The 23,994-nt window shown below is 46.2% G+C and overlaps 1 protein-coding gene across 1 annotated transcript in view; it reads right to left on the reverse strand.

The window, feature by feature from the left end:
* Positions 1-2,311: 2,311 nt before the first annotated feature.
* LRP4 (LDL receptor related protein 4) overlaps positions 2,312-23,994 on the reverse strand; it is a 203,670-nt gene continuing 181,987 nt past the window's right edge. Inside the window, exons 37-38 of the mRNA XM_030200877.1 lie at positions 6,433-6,571; positions 2,312-4,462 (exon numbers count right to left, since the gene is read on the reverse strand). Coding sequence (XP_030056737.1) covers positions 4,130-4,462; positions 6,433-6,571 — 472 coding nt within the window. The 3' untranslated portion in view covers positions 2,312-4,129. The remainder of the gene's footprint in view (positions 4,463-6,432; positions 6,572-23,994) is intronic.

The following is a 23,994-nucleotide window of genomic DNA, read 5'->3' on the forward strand; positions in this document are numbered from 1 at the left end:
TTCTGCAAAGGACATTACACAATGTGATACCTACAAGTGAGCCTTCTCCAGAGTAACCCTCACACTCTGGAATGCAGTTCTGTGAAAGGCTCAGCTGGTGGAAGAGCCAAACTTTCACCTGCTTCCTGGAGTAGAGATTGTGTTATGTTATGTTAAGCAAAGTCTTTCAGTGAGTGTATTCCAGAGTATGGGGGCTATATGCGGAAGTCTCATTTGTGGGTGTCGTGTGATGCCCCTGGGAGAGGATGTGGTTAGGGTTATGCCTTGGGAGGACCTCTGTGACCTTTGAGGTATGCAGAGGGGGATCCTGTTTTTAGGTACGCTGGGCCACTTCCTTTAAGGGCCTTGACAGTTAAACATAAGAGTTTTAAATTGGGTCCTATATCATACTGGTAGCCAATGATGTATTTGCAAAAATGGTATGATGTGGTCAAGTTGCTAACAACCTTCTACTATCTTTGTAAAAGTTAATTAGTAGATCTAAGATGTTGGTTATAGCTGCAAATGTTGGACAACTCCAGTGTGCTCTATGCCATTTTTGTCATCTTATTGTGGTTGCAGGCACTTCCACCAGCCCCTACACATCTCATCTACACAGTTTGGCCAAGTTCTTCCACTTAAACACAGGTGGATGCATATAATTTTTTCTTTTTAATTTTCCATCAACATTACTTGGTTATGCATTCTTTTCTTATTCACAAAACTAATTTCATTCCATCCTATTTTTATTTTGTCCATGCTCATCCTGCCTCCATAATCTTGTAAACATTCCTTGTGCCACAGCTGTGCCCTAGCTCAGTGCTTGTCAATGTTTTTCTGGCCATGAGCTGATGCAGCCAAATAAAATTGTGACACCACCTCCCAAGTGTAGAATAATGATGTACCTAGGGCGAGTCCACGCAGGTTACAACCCCAGACTTGAGTTTTATGACCCCATTTGGGAAGCTCTACCTTTTTGTATTCCCTGCTTTGGTCCAGCTTTGCTCCCCACCTTCAGCAATATCACTTCTTTTCTTCCCCTTGCCCATGTCCCAATTCCTGCCCTTCTGGCTTCCCACCTTTACCTTGTCTGTACTGCATCTTTCTTGCTACCATCTACATCTAGTTACCAATGAACCAAAGCCAGACTAAATGATTAAGAAAAGCTAATTTTATATTAAATTATCATCACAACCCTAAAATACTGAACAAATGTAGTCTTAGTGGTTAAATAGAAAAAAATTCTGAAAGGCCAAATTCCCAGCAATGGGAACATTGCTAAAAACATACATGAGCGCACAGATAGCGGGCATGTCTTTAGCTTAGTACAAAAATTAGATTTTTTTTTAACAAAATCATTTTCTTTCTCTGTAATAAATCAGTGCTTTAGATATTTCAACAGCCCATGAATGGGAATAGAGCAGGGACATCACACAGGACCGTGGGCTGGATTTCATTGACTATACCTGACCCAATCACTGAGGACACATAATTGCAAATGTAATTACTTGTAAGATATCCTATATAATAAAAAGCACCTCCAACGTTCTGAAGCTGACTCCATGGCACTAAACCTTGAAGCATTTGTGCTGTCTGAATTGACGTCAGTACTTCATGGTACGTCACATGCAAAAGCTGACCAGAGGTGGGAGGGCGGGCGCACAGTGGCGAATAGATTGATCGTTCAGCGGACCTGCACACGCTGAGCTGTGCACTGCAGCGGAGGTTGGCAGAGGGCAAAAGAGTTGGCCGGTATCGTTAGGGGCAGGGGAGAGAGGAGCATCGCTGGGTGGCTGGAAGGGGGGCAGGGGAGAGAAGAGCATCAGTGGGTGGCTGGAAGGGGGTCAAGGGAAAATGGAGAACCGCTGGGTGGCAGGAGGGGGAGCAGAGGACAATCGCTGGGTGGCTGGAGGGGGGCAGGGGAGACGAGCATCGCTGGGTGGCTGGAAGGGGGGGCAGGGGAGACAGGAGCTTTGCTGGGTGGCTGGAAGGGGGGCAGGGGAGAGAAGAGCATTGCTGGGTGGCTGGAAGGGGGGTCAAGGGAAAATGGAGAATCGCTGGGTGGCTGGAGAGGGGGCATAGGACAATCGCTGGGTGGCTGGAGGGGTGCAGGGGAGAGAGGAATCACTGGGTGGCGGGAGGGGAGCATCGCTGGGTGGATACGGGGGGGGGGGGCAAGGAAAAGGGATAATCGTTGGGTGGCTGGAGGGGGAGCAGGGGAGAGAGGAGAATTGCTGGGTGGCTGGAGGGGGGCAGGGGATAGAGCAGACAAGCTTACACTCTGTCACACACTTGCACATTCACTCTCACACACAGTCACTCTCTCAAACATACACACTCCGACAAAAACCTTGCTAGCGCCTGTTTCATTTGTGTCAGAAGCGGGCCTGATTTACTAGTGTCTATATGATGAACCTGAACATCACTACAGTAATTTATTTAAAATTTTCTATTCTGTCTACAAACTAGGTGGAGTAATAACCACAGAGACGCCACTGGGGGAAAAGAATCACTTGTAGATGATATATCACTATGGTAATGAGGGATAGGCGAGAGTCACTGGAACAAGTATCATGTGAGGAAGATGGTCAATTGTATAAGAATAACATGAGCGCTAGTCACCGGAATACAATCTTCTGAAGGGCAGTGGTTCTTAGCCCAGGCCTCAGGATGTACCTAGTCTATTAGGTTTCTAGGATATCCACAGTGAATATGCATCAGATTGATGCATCCTGAATGTGCACATCTTTCTAATGCATTTCATTTGTGACTTTCATAAAACTGGCTTGAGAACCCTGCAGTCGTCCAACCTTGATCCCGCTCGCTTATCCAAGTATTTTATACTATTCAGCTTATTCATTAGAGCTAGATCCCTTGTGGGAGGGAGGGGAACTCTGATACTTCCCTGAGTGAGGATTGAGTGGGACTGCAGCAGCGTGTAAGGTCAGGGATGTGAAGAATGAGTGAGACTCCATTACAGTGTATGAGGTTTGGGATGTAAGAAACTAGCGAGAGTCTGTTGGGGACAATGTCTTCAAATGGGTTTGTATTGTGCATATCCTGAAAGGAATAAACCTGACTCCTCCCGCAGAGTATATTGGTAGACTTGCAATGAGAGGTCTGGGATGAGGAATGCATGAAAGACTCCTAAGGAATAGACAGTTGTTTGGATTGGGTTAGGTATAACTGCAGTGTTATCACCAGAAATTTTGCAGGGGAGTACTGGTTAATATAAGATTTTTGTTAAATTACCCCGATAGTAAAATCAAGTGGGTGGCACACCTATACAGAAGATCCTAGAGACAACAGTGATCTGATGTTGAGTTCCTACTTAGCTTTGGCCTCTTTTTGTCTCTTGGGCATAGAGGGCTTTTGGTGATACCACAATGTTAGCACTTATAAAACTTGCTGGGTTTTTTTTCTTGGCCAGTAATGCTTTGTAAGGGATAAGAGCGAGAACAACATTGCTGGGAAATTCAAGACCTCATCACACTATGCACAGCACAGAATTATTTGCAGGAAAAAAATACCAAGAGCAGGGTTTTATAAAAGTCAAAAAACATCCAACATAAGGAATTTCTCCAGAAAAGGTGTTGGTCGCCACAAAATGCCCACAAGCTATGATAAGGGCAGCCAGGGAGTGTGCCCTTTTTCTTAGGTTGCCCTTCTCTCACAGCAGGATTTTCTGATGCAGTGTTTCTGGCAGTTTCCACATTCATTGTAGTCCCAAGGCTGGAGCTATGCAAACCACACTCAGTCCAAGTCCTGCGTAGTCCCTTGCCAACTTATCCATTCCTGAGGCTTTCATGTGTTATGCTAAGAATTCATGTCGCAACTCTGTTTTGCTGCAGCCTGGCAATAGCTAGAATGCAGAAGTCAGAGGTGGCAAGGTGTACATGAGCACGGGCTGCAGAGTAACACCTAACATGGACAACACAGACTGGATTCAGACCTGCTATTACATCTCACAGAGTGTAAAAGAAAAGCAGGGCTTGCTGGGAATTTTCTCCTCAGGAAACCTTGTCATGTCTGCACAAAGGTCATTCCCTCTGAAATCTCCCCCTTCAATAGCTCTCTTGATTCCTAGTCTTTTGTGTAAGGGTAGGTGTACTCTTTTGAAGAAATATTTCAGTTTTGAGCCCACAACTGCTCAGATCTGGCTTTCGGTGGCAGGGTTGTGGACAGACTTCCAGCCTGTGTCTGGCAGTGAGGCATGGTGCTCTGGTGTGGTTGTCAGATTCACACTGCTGTTCTCAGACTGTTCCTCATGCAACAGTTGCTCCATTTCAGTGTCATCTAGGGAGCCTGTGCTGGCCTGGAGTGAGACAGTGTCTGTCTTTATACAGACATGGTCTCGCAGAATGCTGCCTCGAGATGGCTTCATGTGCTTCAAGTCATCCCACTCATTCCCGTCTCTGGAGAGCAGATAAATCCCCTCCACGATCTTTATCTTTTCTTTTGTGAAACTGTTGTCAGATGCTTCCTGGAGACCAACATGAAAGCAAGTGATCAATCATCAAGAAGGAAACAGAAGTGGACTTTCACAGAGGAATAGTTTCCTCACACATATGGCTTCTACAGTCTCTAACAGAGATATAGGGAGAGTTAGTCTTTGTATAACAAAATGTTCTAGATTCCTATCCAGAGAACCTTCAAAACTCAAGACCTACACCGTACCCCATGAATCATTGAAGGGTTCAGTCTCCACCTGCATTCTTCCACCTTTTCTATCACACACACAGCTTTACGTGCACACATGTACTCTCTCTTCCTGGAAATCTTACTAATTTCATGCAGTTCAGGCTTTTAACCTCAAACAAGGTCAATGGGGAAGTTATGTCCAAACAAAATGTAAGGTTTGGGAAGAATCTTCTCCATTCATTCACATACAGCCCAGGGCCCCTCTAAAGGAGAGTCGAACCTCCAGCTCCTCTCTGAACCCTCTCCCAGGATTCCACATCCTTCAACACATTCAGAAAAGAGGTCACATTTCTGCCTTCACACACTCTAGATTGCAACTTTTGGAATGTTGCATTCCCCCTAGTTTTGAGGGCTGTTTTTGTCCTTGATGGGTTAGTACTAGTAATGTTAAGACAGTAAAATGTACAATGTTAGACAAAAAAAATTAATTTGCAATCCAACAAACACTGCTGTGTATACCTGAGTGTGAACAACTGCTGTGAACAGGAGTCAGAATAGAAAAGGTGACAGACTTTCAGAAGATACAGAGTGCCGCTAGGAAGAGAAAGTAAGACAATCAGGAAGCAGAGTGCAACTGGAAGGAGGAAGGGGACTGTCAGGGCGATATACTGCTGTTAAGAGAAAGCAAATGACTGTTAGAAGTGGCCACAGTGTTGCTGAGAGGAAATACATATTTTGGAATATTCCTGCCTTTCCCCTTCTTAAATGCTCGCAGTATGGAGATGCTGCACTGCTTCCCTGCCCACTCTCAAAAGCTCCCCTTGTCCTGTACAGTACATGTTATCCAAGAGATAGTAAACAAATGGAGGCAGATTTCATATACTGTGACCTCTGCAGGGGCTGGAGTGGACAGTGGGTTTGGGGAGAGGGTCGGAGGGCAGCTGGAAAAAGGGGCAATGAATAGAAGGAATAGCATGCAGCATCTGGCAGAGAAGGAGGTGGGAGGAAAATACAACAGATAGGGATGTAGAAGACAGTGGAAAGGGAGGAACAATAGGCAGCAGAGGAGGAGGTAGCAGTGGATGGGGGGACAGATTGTAGTCAACACATAAGGAGGGTGTACTAGGCAGCAGGAGGGGCAGTTTATGAAGAAGAAAGGATGACAACAAGCTATTTTTGACCAGTGTATTCACTTTCAACTTCAAGGGCTGCAAACAGGTCAGGTTTTTAGGATATCTTTAATGAATATGCATGAGTAGAGTGGAGGAGTAGCCTAGTGCTTGAGTACTGGGCTCACAGGTACAATCTTGGATTGTAAGCCCTCGGGATGGGGAAATACCTAGTGTACCTGAATGTTGCTCACCTTGAGTTACTAGTGAAAATGGTATGGTACAAAAACTTAGATTGTGAGCCCACTAGGGACAGAAAAAGTACCTGCAAATAGTATATGTAAACTGCTTTGGTTGTACCCACAGAAATGCGGTATATCAAATAAATGAGACAGATTTGCATGCATGCCACCTCCGCTATACGCAAACCTATCTGTCCTTCCTGAAAGCCTAATCTGTTTGTGGCACTTGAGGACTGGGAGTGAACGCCACTGCTTTAGAGCCTGTCTCTCTGCTGAGCATGATCCTGGGCTCAAAGTTACCGTTGATTATAATTTGGGGAGGGGGAGTTGAGATACTATTAATCTAAACACTCTGAAAAATCAAGTCTTGGGGATTAACGGCCTGTCTCTCACAATTTTTTGGGAGGGGGAGAGTTTGGTGGCACAAGATATATTAGTAAATGAATCCAAGGGAGCCTCACCTCCTTATAGCGCAGCTGGTTGTACACTGTGGGACTGGGAGTTGCCTCAAGTTTCACTTCCTGTGTTGATGTTCGATAGGAAGGGTTACTATAGGTCAGGTTCCCTATGACCGGATCTGGAAACTTGGATTTCTTATGCCTATAGAAGGATTAAACAGGAAGACAACTTATTCAAGCCAGAGAGCTTCACAGTACTGAAGGGAAGAGGGCCAAAACATAAAAGGGGAGTGTGTGCATGTGTGTCTCTCAGGTTAGTCTCCAAATGGGTTTTGACAGGAATGAATCCCCACTCTTAAACCAGGGTATGCTGGATATTATCACAGTCTGCAGCTCACAATATATTGACAAGCTTGGAATTTCTTTTTGAACAGACCAGTGATGCTAAGACAATTGGGGCTATTTCTGTATCTTTCTGCCACATTTTCCTGGTCTCTGATTGCATCTTTAGATACTTGAGTATCTTCTTTAGATACTTGAGTATCTTCTTTCTCCATACATAGATCAGGAAGCAGGTGAAAGCTTGGCTCTTCCACCAGGCCTTTAACGGAAGGTTTTTTTTTTATTCTTTATGTTTCTTAATTAACAATTCCAAGAACAAATCTTGTACAGAAATAAGAAGCTTATATTCACAAATCTTATAATATAGAAAGGAATAATTATCTTATAATGAAAACAGTTTATAATCATCTTATATTAGTCCAGGAGAAAGACAAGGCACAATACAAAGCAAAAATGAATATTTTACATTCTCAATCAGAGACTTAGAAGGGAGATTTACAAGATTATATTATTACAATTGAGGTGTAGTTGTTATAACCATTTCTGAGCTCAGAGATGGAGTGATTACTTTCTTAGAATCCAAGAAAGTTTTCAAATGTAGTGGATCAAAGAAAATATATTTCACTGAATTCAGTTTCACAACACATTTTCACAGGAAATTCAACCAGAATAATCCTCCCAATTGAAACAATAGGCTGCAATTTAAGAAAGGTTTGACGCCTCTTTTGTGTTACTTTGGAGACTTCTGGATATATTCTTATTTTGGAATTAAGAAACATTTCTTTTCTATGCCTGAAAAATTGTTTTAATATCCAGTCCCTATCTGGTTGTAATACGAATGTGACAATAAGAGTTGCTAATTCCAAACCCTCATCTTCTCCTCCTATAACTTGTGTGAGGTTTAAAGTCTCAAATATCAATTCACTCCCCTCAGAATCAGGTTGTCCATCTTTACTTGATTTTTTTATATGGTTGTAAATAATAAATATTTGAAATTGGTGGACAAGCTTGTTCTGGAACTTTTAGAATTTCAAACATATATTTTTTAAATGTCAGTAACGGTGCAACCATTTCTTGTTTTGGAAAATTTATAGCTCGTAGAGTCTTTAATCTCTGTTGATTTTCTAGGTTTTCAATTTTTCTTTGTAACCATTTATTTTCCTTTATAATATTTGCTTGAACCTGTTGCAATAATTCTATATCCTTAGCACTTTTCTCAGATTTTTCTTCAACATTTTAAATTTGTTTCTCCATTTTTAAAATGGTTTCATTAGGGGTTTGTACGTTCTGAGATAACACCAGTTTTTGGGGAAAAAGACGTTTCCAATGTCAAAACGGTGTCCCAAATTGTTTCCAGTGTAATAGTTGAAGGTTTAGGAAATAGAGATGACTTACTCAGTGATAAGAAAATAGTCTCAGGTTCTATAGAAGCAATCTCCTCCTTCTCGGCAGATTTTCCTCCCAAAACGCCATCGCCATGCTGATTGCCGCCCTTCCCCATCGGGGCGTTTTGCAATCGATCGCTGGAGTCTGGCCCTGCTGCAGGAATTACTACCCCCGCTTTGGAGGGTGTGAAACCCTTTGCAAAGACTTCCTGCTCGACTGCAGGCATTGGCGGCGGAACTCTCAATTCTGGGCTGAAAGAGATGTTTGTTTCAAGTTGTGGAGACGTCTCTCCTTTCTCCGTCTCCTCCAACTGCAAAACACTAGAGCCCGTTTGGAATCCCGATACAACAAAGCGGTCCATCGTCCTGACTACAGGGGAGGCGGCTGTCACAGGACCTGGTCTTTGCCTGCCTCTCTGTTTAGGCATTTTAAGGTAAAAGTTGTTTGAAAAGTAAAAAACAGAGTAATTGTATTTGGATTCAGGAGCTGCTTCGATGTGCACCCTTCAGGTCGCCATCTTGAATTCCTCTTAACGGAAGAAGTAAATAACACCAGCTGCACATATTATAGCAGGTTATGTTTATCCACTCCTACCCTAGCCATGATAATGTTCAAGCACCTTTCTGACCTCATTTGCAACTCTCTTTAACTAGTCCCTTACTGTCTTACTCCTGTTACTCTATCTTATCTATCTATATGTTCTATCTTTGCTTATACCCTATGCTGCCTATTAACATGTTTTATTGTGTGTTGTGTTGGCATTGTAATGTAACATACTATGCCACACTTTGTATTGTTGTTTGAATATTTTTACTGCTGTAATTGTCTATTACTTATGTTTGACTTATTCTTGCTGTACATTGCCTTGAGTGAATTCCTTCAAAAAAGACAGTAAATAAATCCTAATAAATACATAAATAATAAATATAAGCCTATTTTCTAAAGGCATTTTTGGACATTTTGCATAAGGCACTCTTATGAAATTACTCCCTTTATGTGCATGTGTTTTTCTGTCAGCAAGCAGGACTGAGTCAAGACACAAGTAGGATGGCATCATCCAACAGTGCAGGACAGAACTACTCTCTCAGTGCTCAGAATTTATTTATCCTCAGCTTCTCAGTTTTGTTTTTTCTGCAGACATGAAACAAAGCTCTCTCTTTAAAACCTAAAATTGTTGGATTTTTTTTCTGTTTTCTTTGAGCCAGATATTCAGCCAGTGGCACCCAGCCCTTTTGCTGTCTCCCACTGGCATTAAATGCTGGGCCATTTCTGGCAACTGGCATTAACTATCCGGGGTTGCTAAACATGTAACCAGTTATGCAGATACTCAGCACAAACCAGTTAACATTTTAGCAGTTAAAAGATAGGACCATATAAATAGCTGTCCTATTTGACCACTAAACTTATCAGGTTAGGCACTAAATATCAGCATAAGGCGGGAGAAGCAGAGATAGCCTCATCTCCCCACTGGTGGAAGTCTAAACAAGATCTCTTAGGAGCTGGAGGGGCAGCAAGGCAAGAAACTGAAGCACCTTGCAGCAACTCTGTCCTTGCTTCAGTAAATAGGCCTGGTGTAAGAGCAATATGAACTTTGGAGACAACAAAGATCCCCATGCTGCTGAATGCTCTGTTGGGCCTTGAGGCTGTAAAATGGCAGCTGTGCTCTGCGCGTGATGAGGCAGGCTGTGTTCCTCACTGCCAGTCAGCCCAGACAAAATGGCACCTGTTCCCTCTCTCTCTCTCCTGCATAAAACTGTGCACCAGTCCTGCTGGAGAACCCGAAGTCCCCAGCATATTCGGATGCTTCGCCAAATTTGAAGATGTGCTTCCGCCGACCATTTCCTCTGCATCCCGCGAGATTTTTGGTTTGCACGCACTACAATGCCCTGACACTGGCCAGCTTAACTGCCTCGACAGTGGCCACCATTCACCCCAACTGTCACAAGCGCAGCACAACGCTGTCAGAAGCGCGAGTCAAGATCCCTCTCTGCACCATTGTTTTCCCAATCTATCCAGTAGAACTTGCAGCCTTCCAAGTGGTTCTGAGTCAAACTTTAGTCGGACTTATCACTGCTGGCTTCTCCTCACAGTCTCCACAAGTTTTATCCCAGATGAGAAAGGATCAGGACTGATACTCTGTCCCATGCTCTCCAGTAAACCTCTTTCCTTCGCCTTTGTTTTGTTTGTTTGAAGGTTGTTGTGCTGGAAAAAGAGAGCTCCATAAGAAACAGTTGAGAAGTGAAGGAAGGGAACACTAGAGACAGGGATCTGAAGACCTCCAGATATCACTCTGCAGACTCAAGTCACCTGCAAAGCTTAACTGGGGACCAGTTGACCAACTGGACCAGGAGCAAATCATTCAGAACCACAGGCTGAAAAATGGGTCTGTTCATCTGCTAGAGATAGGAAGTACTGAGGAGCTAGACTGGATGCCAAGAGAGATATGTCTCAGCTCAGTTTTCAGTTTTCTATCTCCACCTGCTGGTTGATGGACACAGCTATCCCACAGGTTCTGGAATAATGGGAAGCTACGTAATAGAATTTTGTTTATAGAAGTAGTCTTGTATACTAACCAAGCCAACGTATTTCTTCCAGAAGACAGACTACAACTGCTCATGGCTCATGTTTGTACAATTCAGTTAGTGCCAAAGCATACTTTAAAATGCTGGGGAATATGGCTGCGACTGTTCATGTCATCCACTTAGCTCATCTAAAATTGTAATGGCCTCAGTGAGATCAACACTCTCAATCTCTCTCCTCCATACTGTATTCACCTCATTGTCTTCACTTCATTTTATACTAGTGGATGCACAAGCACAACTTAGCAGCTGATGTCCCTTTTGCCTACAGATGCCTCAACTTGTAGGCGAGGAACTCATCTTGATAATGAACATTTGCTAGGAATCTGGTCGAGATATGAGACAACCTTTCACATCAACCACTAGGAATTCAGGGTAATCTTCTATGCCCTATGAGTATTCTTTCACAGTTCCTCTGCGCTAATTCAGATGGATAATCAAGTAGCAACGTTTTATGTGAAAAAAGCAAGGGGGCTCAAGCTCTCTGAGAAATAGATGACATCTTTTCTGAGAAGCGGACAGCATCTGGGACTTTACTATAACCAACCACATCCAGATATAGGCCACTTACATACCACAACTATAGTATAGGTTAGCCAACAAATTCTGTGTCTAATTTGTATTGCATTTAGCATGCTCAATCATTTTGAAATGTTGGTGCCTATAGTAGGGTGCTTTGTCCTCACAAACTGCCCCTCAATATGATTCTCCTGAGTTTCCTCTTTCAGGAGCAGGGAAAGCCTTAGATCAACCATGGGAGAGAGTAAGTGAATTCCAAGTACTTGGTAACAAATGAACCATAAACCCAATTCCATCATCACAAAGCTGTTCTTCGGATACATCCCGAGTTCTTGACTAAACTTAGCACACCTTTTTATCTAAATATAGAAATAGTGCTTCCTACCTTCAGCGTTAAGCCCCGTTTTAAACAGCAGGTAATAGTAATTAGAAAGACTCAATTTATCTTCTCATTCTATCCTAACAGAACTGGTATGTCAGTTGAATAAAGAATTCTAGCAAACTGGCTGGCTTCCACACAATTCTGTTATGAAAAAGTAGATATTCCTCTCAGCTTCAACGTCAAGTCTAACCAGATTACAGATACTGCAGCCACAATGGCCCTCCTCAAGTCTGCTTCGCTGGATACCATCTACAAAGCAGCAACATGGTCCTCTCTTCATAATCCCATTATGCATTATTGTTTGGACCAGCCTTCAACACAAGATAGTGCCTTTGGTCAAGAACTACAAGCCTGTCTGTCCCTATGAGCTAGAAATTCTTGCATTCGACTGTGCGGGCTGCTCTAAAGACTAAGACAATGTAAGACACAGCAGCTCTAAGCTTGGAAATCATTCACTTGGGAGCCAGATGCAGTCCTGTTTGTCAACAATAAAAGCTATGTTGCGGAGGAAGTGACGTCATGGAGAGGAATGGAAGCCTGATTCCTTAGCTCCGCAGGAGCGGGGATAAAAAAATAAGCATATGCACCCGTATTATTTAGCTGCAGTTCCAAAATAGCAGCAGTAAACTTCAGAATCGATGGCAGCGCGGAAGAAGTTCACCAAATTTAAGTTTTCCGCAGAGAAGCGGGTGAGTAGCTCGAGCACATTATCGAAGGTGGCGGTGCTCAGATCCAAAATGGCAGAGCCTGAAACAGACTCGGAGCCAGATCATGAGGAGCAGATTCCAAGTCACAATGAGCTAACTAAAGGAGACATAGTGCGCTGGTTTCAAGAGCTGAAGACTGAAATGGGTGCGGTATGAAGAGATATTCAAACAGCCGTATCGGAACTAAGGAGCGAGGTCCAAGAGATTGGCCACAAACTGAAGCAGTTGAACAGTCATGCAGAGGAATTATTGAAACTTCAAGAAGATCTGAAATTGGAAAGTCATGTGAGGGTGGAATTGCAGAATGCCCTGGAGGACCTGGAGAACAGATCCCGCCACAGCAATCTCCTTAAAGGATTCCCGGAGGATGAGCAATATAAGGACTATGTAAAGGTGGTCAAGGAGATCAGCGCGCTAATCCTATGCACAGGGGAGGCCAACAATGAAGAATCTGAGCTAGGCTCTATTTCTCTGGATAGGGCCCACAGGAGCTTGGGGCCACAGAGGGGGAATTTGCCCCGGGACATTATAGTGTGTTTTCATAGCTATTCGGTGAAAGAGGCGGTGTGGAGATGAGCGAGGGCTATGGAAGACATTATCCAGCTTATTTTCGAAGGAGAAGGGCGGCCATCTTCCAACACAAATCGGGAGATGGGCGCTCTTCTCCTAATGGTGGCCAAATCGGCATAATTGAAAGCCAATTTTGGCCGACAACTGCTTTCCGTCGCAGGGCCGGCAAAGTTCAAGAGGGCGTGTTGGCAGTGTACCGAAGGCGGGACGGGGGCATGGTTAAGAGGGCCGTCCTCGGCTGATAATGGAAAAAAGAAGGCCAGCCCTGACGAGCATATGGCCAACTTTACTTGGTCCCTTTTTGTTTACGACCAACCCTTGAAAAGGTGCCCGAACTGACCAGATGACCACCGGAGGGAATCGGGGATCACCTCCCCTTACTCCCCCAGTGGTCACCCACCCCCTTCCCACCCAAAAAAAAAAAAAAAAAAAAAATTAAAAACATTGCCAGCCTCAAATGTCATACCCAGCTCCATCACAGCACTATGCAGGTCCCTGGAGGATTTTTTAGTGGGTACTGCAGTGCACTTCAGGCAGGCGGACCCAGGCCCATTCCCCCCCCCCCCCCCCCCCACCTGTTACACTTGTGGTGGTAAATGGGAGCCCACCAGAAACCCACATGTAGGTGCCCACCTTCACCCCTTAGGGCTATGGTAGTGGTGTACAGTTGTGGGGAGTGGGTTTGGGGGGGGGGGGTTGGGGGGCTCAGCACCCAAGGTAAGGGAGCTATGCACCTGGGAGCAATTTGTGAAGTCCACTGCAGTGCCCCCTAGGGTGCCCTGGCATGTCAGGGGGGGGGGGGAATCAGTGCACTAGGAATGCTGGCTCCTCCCACGACCAAATCCAATCCATTTGGTCGTATTTGAGATGGCCAGCCTCGGTTTCCATTATCAGCGAAAACCAAGGCCGGCCATCATTAAAGTCCGGCGATCTCAACATTTCGGTCGACCTAAATGTTGAGATTTGGCCAGCCCCGACCGTATTATCGAAACGAAAGATGGACGCCCATCTTGTTTGATAATACGGTTGGCTCCGCCCCTTCCCGGGGCCGTCCCCGGAGATGGGCGCCCCCATTTGATTATGCCCCTCCACGTGGAACAATTGCAAAATTCAGATCTTTCAGGACTTGGCTAAGGCCACCCTTCAGCGACGGAAGGTGCTAAGTGAAGTGATGGGATATCTGCAAAAGACGGGGGCCAGGTACCGATGGCTATTTCCCTTTGGATTACAATTTACTGTGGGATCCCAAACGAGGAGGGTTCAAACTGTTGCAGATGCTTGGAAAACCCTCAGGGATCTGGGGTGTACAGATTTACCCTCATGGGAGGGGTCACCTCGCGATCGTGAAACTCCCAACAGCCTGAAGTCTAAGTGGCAGACAGCCTGTGGGGGTCGGAAGTGGGCTTCCTCGGGAACCCAGAAGGGGACGAGCGCAACCACATGAAATGTACTTAGACTGAGCTCATTGACTGTATATGAGGGACTCAGAGCCGGGTATTCGATACATTTGGATGAAACTTGGTGGTTTGGCGTGAGATGTATGGGGTATGGTGTGAATGTGCAGGGGGATGATATGAGGGCGGTTGGTGTGTGGGGGGGGGGGGGGGGGGATCTGAAATGATTGATGTGGACGAAGCATGACTGGTGTATTCAGCAGGTGGGTGAGTATGAGAAAAGTAATGATAATTATACCTGCTCCGGATGCATTTCCTAAGGGAGCAAACTGACCGGGGAGGACAGGGGTCAGTTGGGTGGTGGTGGGGGTAGGGGATTGATTGTGGGGTCATGGAATGTTAACGGAATGAATGATCTAGGGAAACGAAGTATTGTTAATCGAGAGCTGCGGAGGCTTAAGTGGGATGTAATTTTATTACAGGAAACTCATTTAAGGAAGAAAGATGCATACTTGTTACATATGAGAGGGTATTTTTTTTTTTGTTACATTTGTACCCCGCGCTTTCCCACTCATTGCAGGCTCAATGCGGCTTACATATTGTATACGGGTACTTATTTGTACCTGGGGCAATGGAGGGTTAAGTGACTTGCCCAGAGTCACAAGGAGCTGCCTGTGCCTGAAGTGGGAATCGAACTCAGTTCCCCAGGACCAAAGTCCACCACCCTAACCACTAGGCCACTCCTAGTGAGGACCCTGGGGGAGGTAAATAGGGTGGCTTGGTTATTTACATAAGATCTGGGGTTCCCTTTGTTAAAGAGGATATGTACCTTGATGATATGGGGCGATGTTTGGCAGTTAAGGGCCGTCAGGGAGGCCAATTGGTTACACTTATTAACTTGTATGCAACTAACACGGGCCAGGGGGAATTCTTTGAATCCCTGCGGGAAAGGCTTAGCAGTTTTGTTGCCGGCCACGTGGTCCTGGGTGGAGACTTCAATTTAACCCCAGGGCTGTTAGACCAGTCTAAAGGAGGTGGGGGGAGCGGTTTAGTCCATAGGAAGAAGCTGATGAAACTGACCCAGGATTTAGACCTGCTTGATGTATGGAGATTACAGCACCCAGGGCAACACACTTACACCTTTTATTCCCACATGCAAAAGACTTAAACCCGTATTGATGCACTCTGGTGTGGACGGGCGCTGTGGGGACAAGTGAAAGACTCTGGGATTGGAAGCATAGACGCTTCGGATCATTCCCCGGTTTGGGTCCACCTAGGCAGTTTACAGAGTGAGAAGAGACAAACTTTTTGGAGATTTAATGAATCATTGTTAGGAGAAAAGGAAGTGATTGGAGACATACGGAGGGTGATACGTAATTACTTGGACATTAATGATGTGGGCGAAGTCTCAGATGGAATTCTGTGGGATGCTCTCAACGGGGTGGTGAGGTGTCATCTGATTAAATGGGGGGCGCAACGTAAGAGAGAGAGCGGTGTGACCAGGAACTGAAGCTTCGTAATGAGTTGGTGCGATTGGAGACTTTGCATCAAAGTAATAGGGACCCCAAAGTAGGGATGCAATTGTTGGAATGCAGAGGGGCCCTGCAAAAGTTTCAAATTGCTCAGATGGAGTTTCATAGGTATCTGGCTAAGCAGAGATTTTATGAATGTAGTAATAAAGCAGGGAGGATGCTGGCCCAGCATTTAAACAAGCGACAAAAATTGGCCATGATAAACAGAATAAAGGGCCCCGGGGATGTTCTATATTATAAAGATAGTGAGATTATGGATTAGTTTGTCTAGTTTTACACAGCCTTATACTCAAAGGGAACAGAAGCTCCCAAAGAAGTAATTAGGGAATACCTAGAAGGAGGAGGGACGAGGAAGATGTCTATGGCGGACAGGGTTGGAGGAACCGATTAGGGGAGAGGAGGGAAAAAGGGTGATCAAAGGCCTTAAAGGGGGCAAAGCCCCGGGCTTAGATGGATACACAGCAAAGTTTTACAAGATCTTGATACTGAAGCTGGGCAAAGACCCAACGGTATGTGGTTCATATCGGCCGATATCCTTGCTTAACGTGGACATAAAGATTTTAGAGAAAGTTATGGCTGATCGGCTTAGCAAGGTTTTACCGCAGTTGATCCATGAAGATCAATCGGGGTTTCCATTTCATCAAGCAGATCAATCCATAGACTGGTGGGTTGTGTCCATCTACCAGCAGGTGGAGATAGAGAGCAATCTTTTGCCTCCCTATATGTGGTCATGTGCTGCCGGAAACTCCCCCCCCCCCCCCCCCCCCCCCTCCCTCCCATTATGTTCTCTATCTCAGCAGGTGTGTGGTCACACAGCAGCAGCTCTGGCTAGGTCTCCAAGCCTAATTGTTTAGGTTTTGTTGAGTACCTGGGGTTGAGGGCTCTTCTTGAGCAAGTGAAACTTGGTGGTTCCAGGTCCCTCCTTTTCTCCCCCCTCCCGCTGACTCCGCTTAAAAAAAAAAAACAGAAAAATAGACCTTTGAGAGAAAAACGTCTTTGGTTGCAGCTGCTCACTGGGACTCCAAATCGTTGCAGCTCGGAGCGAGAAGCAGGTAATTTTACCTTTTACTAGCGGGCAGGGGGTTCTCCGAACGGTCTCCACGTGGCTATGGCGTCGGATGGCAAGGGTGCGAAAAGACGCTCCCCGGACCACGTGCGCGCATCTAGCGGGGAAGCGGGGAGTTCAAAGGCAGAGATGCCTTTTTTGAGCGCCTTTTCAGAGTCGGGAGAGTTCCCCGGGTTTTTCCCGCCTTAGGCGCCCATCCCCCACTGGCCGCCCTCCGGGTTGTGGCCGGCAACGCTGCTCGGACGGCTTCTTCTCGGGCCGCCCTTGAAGTGGGAGACATTAATAGTATGGTCGCCCTTGACTCGGGCGACAGTAAAAAGTCGTCAAAATTAAAGCGCTATTCTTCCCGCGCGGCTCCTTTGCGGAGTGTCGCGGCGGACGCCATTTTGGATGCGCAGCGCACCTCTCCCCCGCTCTTGGGAGCGCAGGTTGAGAGTGCCTCTAGGGCCGTGGCCCAGGCTGCAGAAGTGCACAGTTCGGGGGGATTCTCCCCCGAGTTCATTTTGCTGCTGCATCAGGCCTTTCTTATGCAAAACGCTGCCCTTGCTCCCCTGTCTGATAAGGGTGATGAGGCCTCCATGATCAAGCGCCCTCGGGTGGATCTCCAGGCCCTAGGGGACTCTGTCTCCTCTGATGTGGATGAGGGCAGCGTATCTGAGTTCTCCCAAAGGTCCTTAGGGGATTCTTTGGAGGAGACTGATCCTCGCTCGGATGGAGCGGATGACCCCTCTGCAGCGCGGCTTTTTCGCTCAGAGGATTTGCCCAACCTGTTAGTGCAGGCCATGAGCATTTTGAAAATTTCCTCTCCGGAGGATGGCCCTTTCTCAGCCTCAGCTGGCTCAGCCATTATGCTGGGAACTAAGCGCCCACCTAGAACCTTCCACGTTAATGAAGCCATGCAGACTTTAATTTCGGCTCAATGGCTCAATTCCCCTGAAGCGAGCCTTAAAGTAGCCAGGGCTATGTCCTGTCTGTATCCTCTGCCTGAGGGGGAATGGGAAGCCTTTCTCTGGCCTACAGTGGATTCTTTAATCACTGCGGTGACTAAGAAAACGGCTCTGCTGGTGGAAGGTGGCACTGCCCTGAAGGACACTCGGGACAGGAGATTGGAGGCGGCCTTAAAGTTGGCCTTTGAGGCGGCCACCCTGAGTTTGCAAGCCTCGGTTTGCAGCTCCTATGTGGCCAGGGCGTGCCTGACTGTTTTGCAGCGGGCTTCCCCCTCGGATTCTTCCTTGAGGGCGGACTGGCCGGACCTGGAGTCGGGCTTGGCCTACTTGGCGTATGATGTCTTGAGAGCCTCGGCTAAAGGTATGGCTCAGACAGTCTCTGCCCGGCGGTGGCTCTGGCTTAAGCACTGGTCGGCTGACCATGCCTCAAAATCTCGCCTAGCCAAGTTGCCTTTTAAAGGCAAGCTGCTCTTTGGGGACGAACTGGACAAGATTGTGATGGAGCTCGGCACATCTAAGGGCAAGAGGTTGCCGGAGGTCAGGGCACGGGCCGGCAGTTCTCGCCCTGGTTCCTCCAAGGGCCAATTTCAGGAACCCCGTCGGTATCGCCCAGGCAAATCGACCTCCTCTTCTTCCTCTTCCTTCAAGCAGAACTTCTCCCCCAAGCAGCATTCCTTTCGCAGGGACCGCCGTCCCGGAGGTTCTTCCTCCGGCCCTCCCCAAGGGTCTTGTACCCAATGACGGGGCCCTGGTCCATGGCCCAGAGCAGATAGGAGGACGGCTATCCTCGTTTCTGGAAGAGTGGACCAGGGTAACTTCAGACGCTTGGGTTCTGGAAGTCATCAGAGACGGCTACAGGTTGGAGTTCTGCCGGCCCTTGAGAGACGGGTTTGTGAACTCTCCCTGCAAATCTCCAGTCAAAGCAGCGGCAGTGCAGCAGACTTTGGACAATCTGATCCGCCTGGGCACGGTGGTCTCAGTGCCAGTAGATCAACTTGGCAAGGGACGTTACTCCATTTACTTTGTGGTGCCAAAGAAGGGAGGTTCTGTTTGGCCTATTCTCGACCTCAAGGGAGTCAATCAGGCCTTGAAAATACGGCACTTCCGGATGGAGACTCTCCGCTCCGTAATAGCTGCGGTGAAAAATGGAGAATTCCTGGCATCCTTGGACATCAAGGAAGCTTACTTATATATTCCCATCTGGCTGCCTCATCAGCGCTTCCTGCGCTTTGCAGTCCTGGGCCGCCACTTCCAGTTCAGAGCCCTCCCGTTCGGGTTGGCTACTGCCCTCCTTTCATAGGGAGGATTACCCAGAGGAGTACCCTACTCTCAAATGTCTGGATGTGAGATGAGTCATCATCAGATACTTGGAAGTGACCAATGACTTCCGGAAGTCGGATCACCTGTTCGTGCTGTTCGCAGGCCCTCGTAAGGGTCTGCAGGCATCTAAGCCTACTGTGGCACGTTGGGTCGAGACGATTGCAGCAGCTTATGTGGCTGCTGGGAAGCTTCCGCCTATTCAGCTGAAGGCGCACTCTACTAGAGCACAGGCGGCATCGATGGCAGAGTCCAGATCCGTCTCCTTGGAAGAGATTTGTAGAGCAGCAACTTGGTTGTCGGCTCATACCTTCTCATGACATTACCGCTTGGATGTGGCTGCTCGGGCTGAGGCCCAGTTTGGAGCTTCAGTGTTGCGTACAGGGATTTCCATGTCCCGCCCTGGGTGAGTACTGCTTCGGTACATCCCACCAGTCTATGGATTGATCTGCTTGATGAAATGGAAGGTAAAATTATGTATCATACCTGACAATTTTCTTTCCATTAATCATAGCAGATCAATCCATAGCCCCACCCAGACATCTGTATTGTTTTTGTTCTGGTTATATTTCAGGTTCAAGTTTAATCTTCAGTTCCTGTTCAGGAGGACTTCGTGTTCAAGTTCTTCCAATTGGATTTTCCTTGAGTTGAGACGATTTTGTGTTACAGTGAGCTGCTGCTTCCTCTCCCCCCGTTTCGGCGGTGGCTGGATTGATAACTAAATTATGCCGGCGCTCCCTCCCGCTTTGTGCGGCAGTAGGGTAGCTTTGTATCCCTCCAGCTTCGGCAGTGTTTGGGTAAGCCAGCTCCTCCTGCGGTTGCGGTAGCAGGATAAGCCAGATCCCCCCGCATCGGCAGGTGTGGTGTCCCTCCCCCGCTTCGCGGGGATGAGCTGGACGGATTCCTCTCCCCCGCTTCGGCGGTGGTGAGCTGGGCAGAGTGTCCCTTTCTGGGTGTAATTCTCTAAGTGCTGAGTCCTGCGGATGGAGCTTTGATATCGACATACTGAGGAGTTTCCGGCAGCACATGACCACATAGAGGGAGGCAAAAGATTGCTCTCTATCCACCTGCTGGTAGATGGACACAACCCACCAGTCTATGGATTGATCTGCTATGATTAACGGAAAGAAAATTATCAGGTATGATACATAATTTTACCTTGTTCCCCGTAGGCAGGTGGCGGATAACATTTGAAGGACCTTACACATACTCTGGGGTGCAAAAGAACAGGGGGATTCATTAGCCTTGTTGACAACAGACGCTGAAAAGGCATTTGATAGGGTTGAATGGGTATAGTTATGTGAAGTTTTAGGGTATATGGGGTTTGGACCCAAATTTATAGGCTGGCTCTAGGGCCTTTATGCAGCCCCGGTTGCACATATTAAAATAAATGGTGGCTACTCCTCATTCTTTCCGATTCTGAGGGGAACGAGGCAGGGGTGTCCTCTTTCTCCATTACTGTTTGCCGTATCTAGCGAACCGTTTGCCAGTAAAATACGAGCCTTGGGCAATATTAGGGGGGGATCCAGATTGGGGAGGTGGAGCTTAAAATCACTCTTTTTGCTGATGATATCCTCTTTTATGTCAAAACACCACAGCTGACCCTACCCATTATAATCTGGGAACTCACTAATTTTGGGAGGCTCTCAGGGTTTAAGGTAAACTATGATAAATCTGAATTCATGGGAATTACAATTACTGAGGCTGAAGAAGTGAGACTGCTACGGTCTTTTCCATTCCAAGAGGCTGGTATAAGCTTTCGATACTTGGGAATACAGATCCCCAAGGATCTAAATAAGCTGTATGCTCTGAATTATGCGCCCTTGATTCAACAGCTTCGAAGGGACTTGAAAGGGTGGCAAGACGGGTGGCTCTCTTGGTGGGGGAGGATTGCTGCTGTGAAAATGAATATTTTACCTCGATTATTGTTTTTGTTTCAGTCCTTGCCCTTGTGGGTACCTAGAATTGATCTGGAGCGTCTGCAGAGCGAAATTTCAGGCTTTGTGTGGGGGAGGAGTACCCCGAGGTTAGCCAGGAAGGTGATGTGGGGCTCGATGGACTTGGGAGATAGAGGAATGCCCAACCTGGAGTGGTACTATTGGGCTGCACAACTGAAGCTTATTTCAGTTTGGAGACAGGGAAATCGTTCCACTCTAGTGTACTAGAGCAGCATTTTGTGGGTGAATACTCGCTAGATGCTGCTCTCTGGGCTTCTCTCTCACAGCGAGAGTGTAAGCAATTGTCCACTAATCCATTTGTGTCTCATTTATTATTAATATGGAATAGGCTAAAAAACAACTTAAGGGGATCTCGAGCACCATCCTCCTTCGCACACATCTCACAGGAACCGGGCTTTCAGGTGGGCTTTAGACGGGTGGATTATACCTGGGCACGTAAGGGACAGATTAGGTTCCGGGAGCTTCTAGATGGGGGTGAAATGCGCCTGTTTGAGGAGCTACGGGAAGAATTTGGGCTGCCCACATCAGATTTATTTTCCTACCTGCAAGTTAAACACTACATCTCTAGCAGGGGGTGGTTGAAGGCAGACCAGGATGAGAATGAACAATTCCTTAGCGTCCCTCCGGACCGGACCAGGATTGGACTGATGGGTTGTGCTCGCCTACCAGCAGGTGGAGACTGAGAAAAAACTCTGACTCTAGAGAGCCAATAGGAGCCCTGGCCATGTGACCTTAGCCTCAGTATTTTCTCAGTCTCTCAGCAGGTAGGAAGTGAGCCCATTAGTCTCTCTCCTTTTCTCTTTAGATATTACAGATATTTGTGATAATTCTTCTGTGCCTGGAATCTTATTTAGAGGCTTGACAGGGTTTCCTTTCTCTTCTTTCTTTGACAGCCTCGGGGGTGTTAAACTCGGGTGTCTCGAGTCCACCCCCCTTCCTCCCCATCTCCCTGGCTTAGCAGGGAAGGGCCGTCCCTTTCTCTGGAAAGGTGTACCGTCTTTGGGAGAGGCAGCCACTTTTAACAGGTAGCTGCTTTAAAAGAATTAAATCAAATAAAAGGAAATTCAAAGAAGCAGCCTTTCTTTCCCCAGACTTCTAACAAGCAGGCAGCTCCAGTGTTTTATTATGATTGAGGGGTTATAAAAAAAAAAAAACAAACAGAAGAAAATAATTCAGTATCTGTGACTTTAAACAGCGATTTTTCTCGTCAGATTTAATTTCCTCCATTTTCTTGCGTTTTGGTGGCGGCAGTTTAAACAAATGAAAAAAAAAAAAAAAGAAAGGTGCGAACTGCGTAAGCGCGGCCACCTGTTTTTTCCGATATGGCTTAAAAGTTCAAACAGCTGCTGTCGGTCAGCGTCGCGCAGTTCACGCAGCCGGAATGTGTAAATTTTGCTCTCCCTTCAAGGTTTCTTCGGGTCCGGTGCTGCCTCCAGTTTTTTCAGGGCCTTTTTCGCCGGCTGTTGTTTCTTCGCCGTTCCACTGGGCTCCGCTTGTTCGGAGGTGTCGGGCGCGCTGTCGACGATCGCCACAGGGCCAGTGGAGCGAACGGCGGCCATTTTGTTTCTCCCTCCATCTTATCAGTCGGGGATCTCTCTGCTGAAGGTAAGGCTGCAGTTCATAGAGCAGTTCGGCTCCAAGATGTGTACACTTTTGTATGTGCTGAACGGCGTATTCTAAAATGCTCTTCACATCAGCAGGCAATATTTGGTTGAAAGGGGGCTCCTTTCATATATGGATATATAACAAGCTTTTCTTCTTTTAAATTTCTATGTATCACGGGGCTGTTAACAATAGTTTTTTCTGGTGCTCAGTCATTTTTCATTGCCTGGTGGAAAATCTACATCTTATCATAATATCATAATTCATTTCAAGCACAATAGCTGTAGTATTATACAGTGTTTTAAGAACTTTAGAAACTTTTCTATAGGCATAGAGTAAATTTCTGTCTTTCTCATTCCCTGGTGAATAGGACTACATTGTCTAAGAGTCAATTGATTGGTACTTTGCAATTCTGACCATAATATCTTAGTTCCTTTCAAGCATTTTACTCCATGCCTATGATGTAATATAGTGTTTTAAGAACTTAACAGACACTCTCAATGGCTGTAGTGTTATACAGTGTTTTCTTTTTCCGACTTTAAGAAGCCTTCTCTAGAGACATACAGTATATTGTTCAGATGCCATGGGGATATATCAGCTCTTTCATATTCTCTGAGGGACAGTCCTGTCTACCAAGCTCCCGGTCACTCAGCTGCCTTAGCAGGCATGCTTTATTCATGTCTTCCCTTCTTTTCCAACTGCCTTGAAGCCTCTCATATTTCATTTTAGCTTTCTTCTGGTTTTTACAGGACATATGGTCACTTAGAGGATAAAGTCATCCTTTCACTTAAAGATAGTGGACGGTCCTCAAACCATCTACTCGTGTTTGTCTCTACTCTATCAGTTCAGCATTGGCAGATTATAAACATCCTGGTTTGGTCCAGTATGCCTATACATACCATCTGCTATCTCTTCCTCTTCCTTAGAGACCTGATGTTATATCAAGCTTTCTTGAATTCAGATACAGTCTTGTCTACACTGCCTTCACCAAGTGGCTGTGGCACAACTTCACTTTTTTCGTTACAGGTAATTTCCAAGTTTGTCCTTTTTCATTTTCATTCTATGCGCCTTCACTCCAGAGTGTTCTTTCAATTGGTAGGGGATTCACTCACTTCCTGTGTATTTATACCATAGGTACATAAGTATGGTTATGCTGGGTAAGGCCTAAAGTCCATCAAGTCCAGCATTCATATCTAATGGGCATAGGTACATAAGTTTTGCCATTCTGGGGAAGCTCAAATGTCCACCTTTCTACAGCCAGAACAGCATTAAAGAAAAAAAAAAAAAAAAACCTCACGAGAGTATCGAACAGAAATCTCTGCTC

Source organism: Microcaecilia unicolor, chromosome 4, assembly GCF_901765095.1.
Source record: "Microcaecilia unicolor chromosome 4, aMicUni1.1, whole genome shotgun sequence".
Taxonomy (NCBI): Eukaryota; Metazoa; Chordata; class Amphibia; order Gymnophiona; family Siphonopidae; genus Microcaecilia; species Microcaecilia unicolor.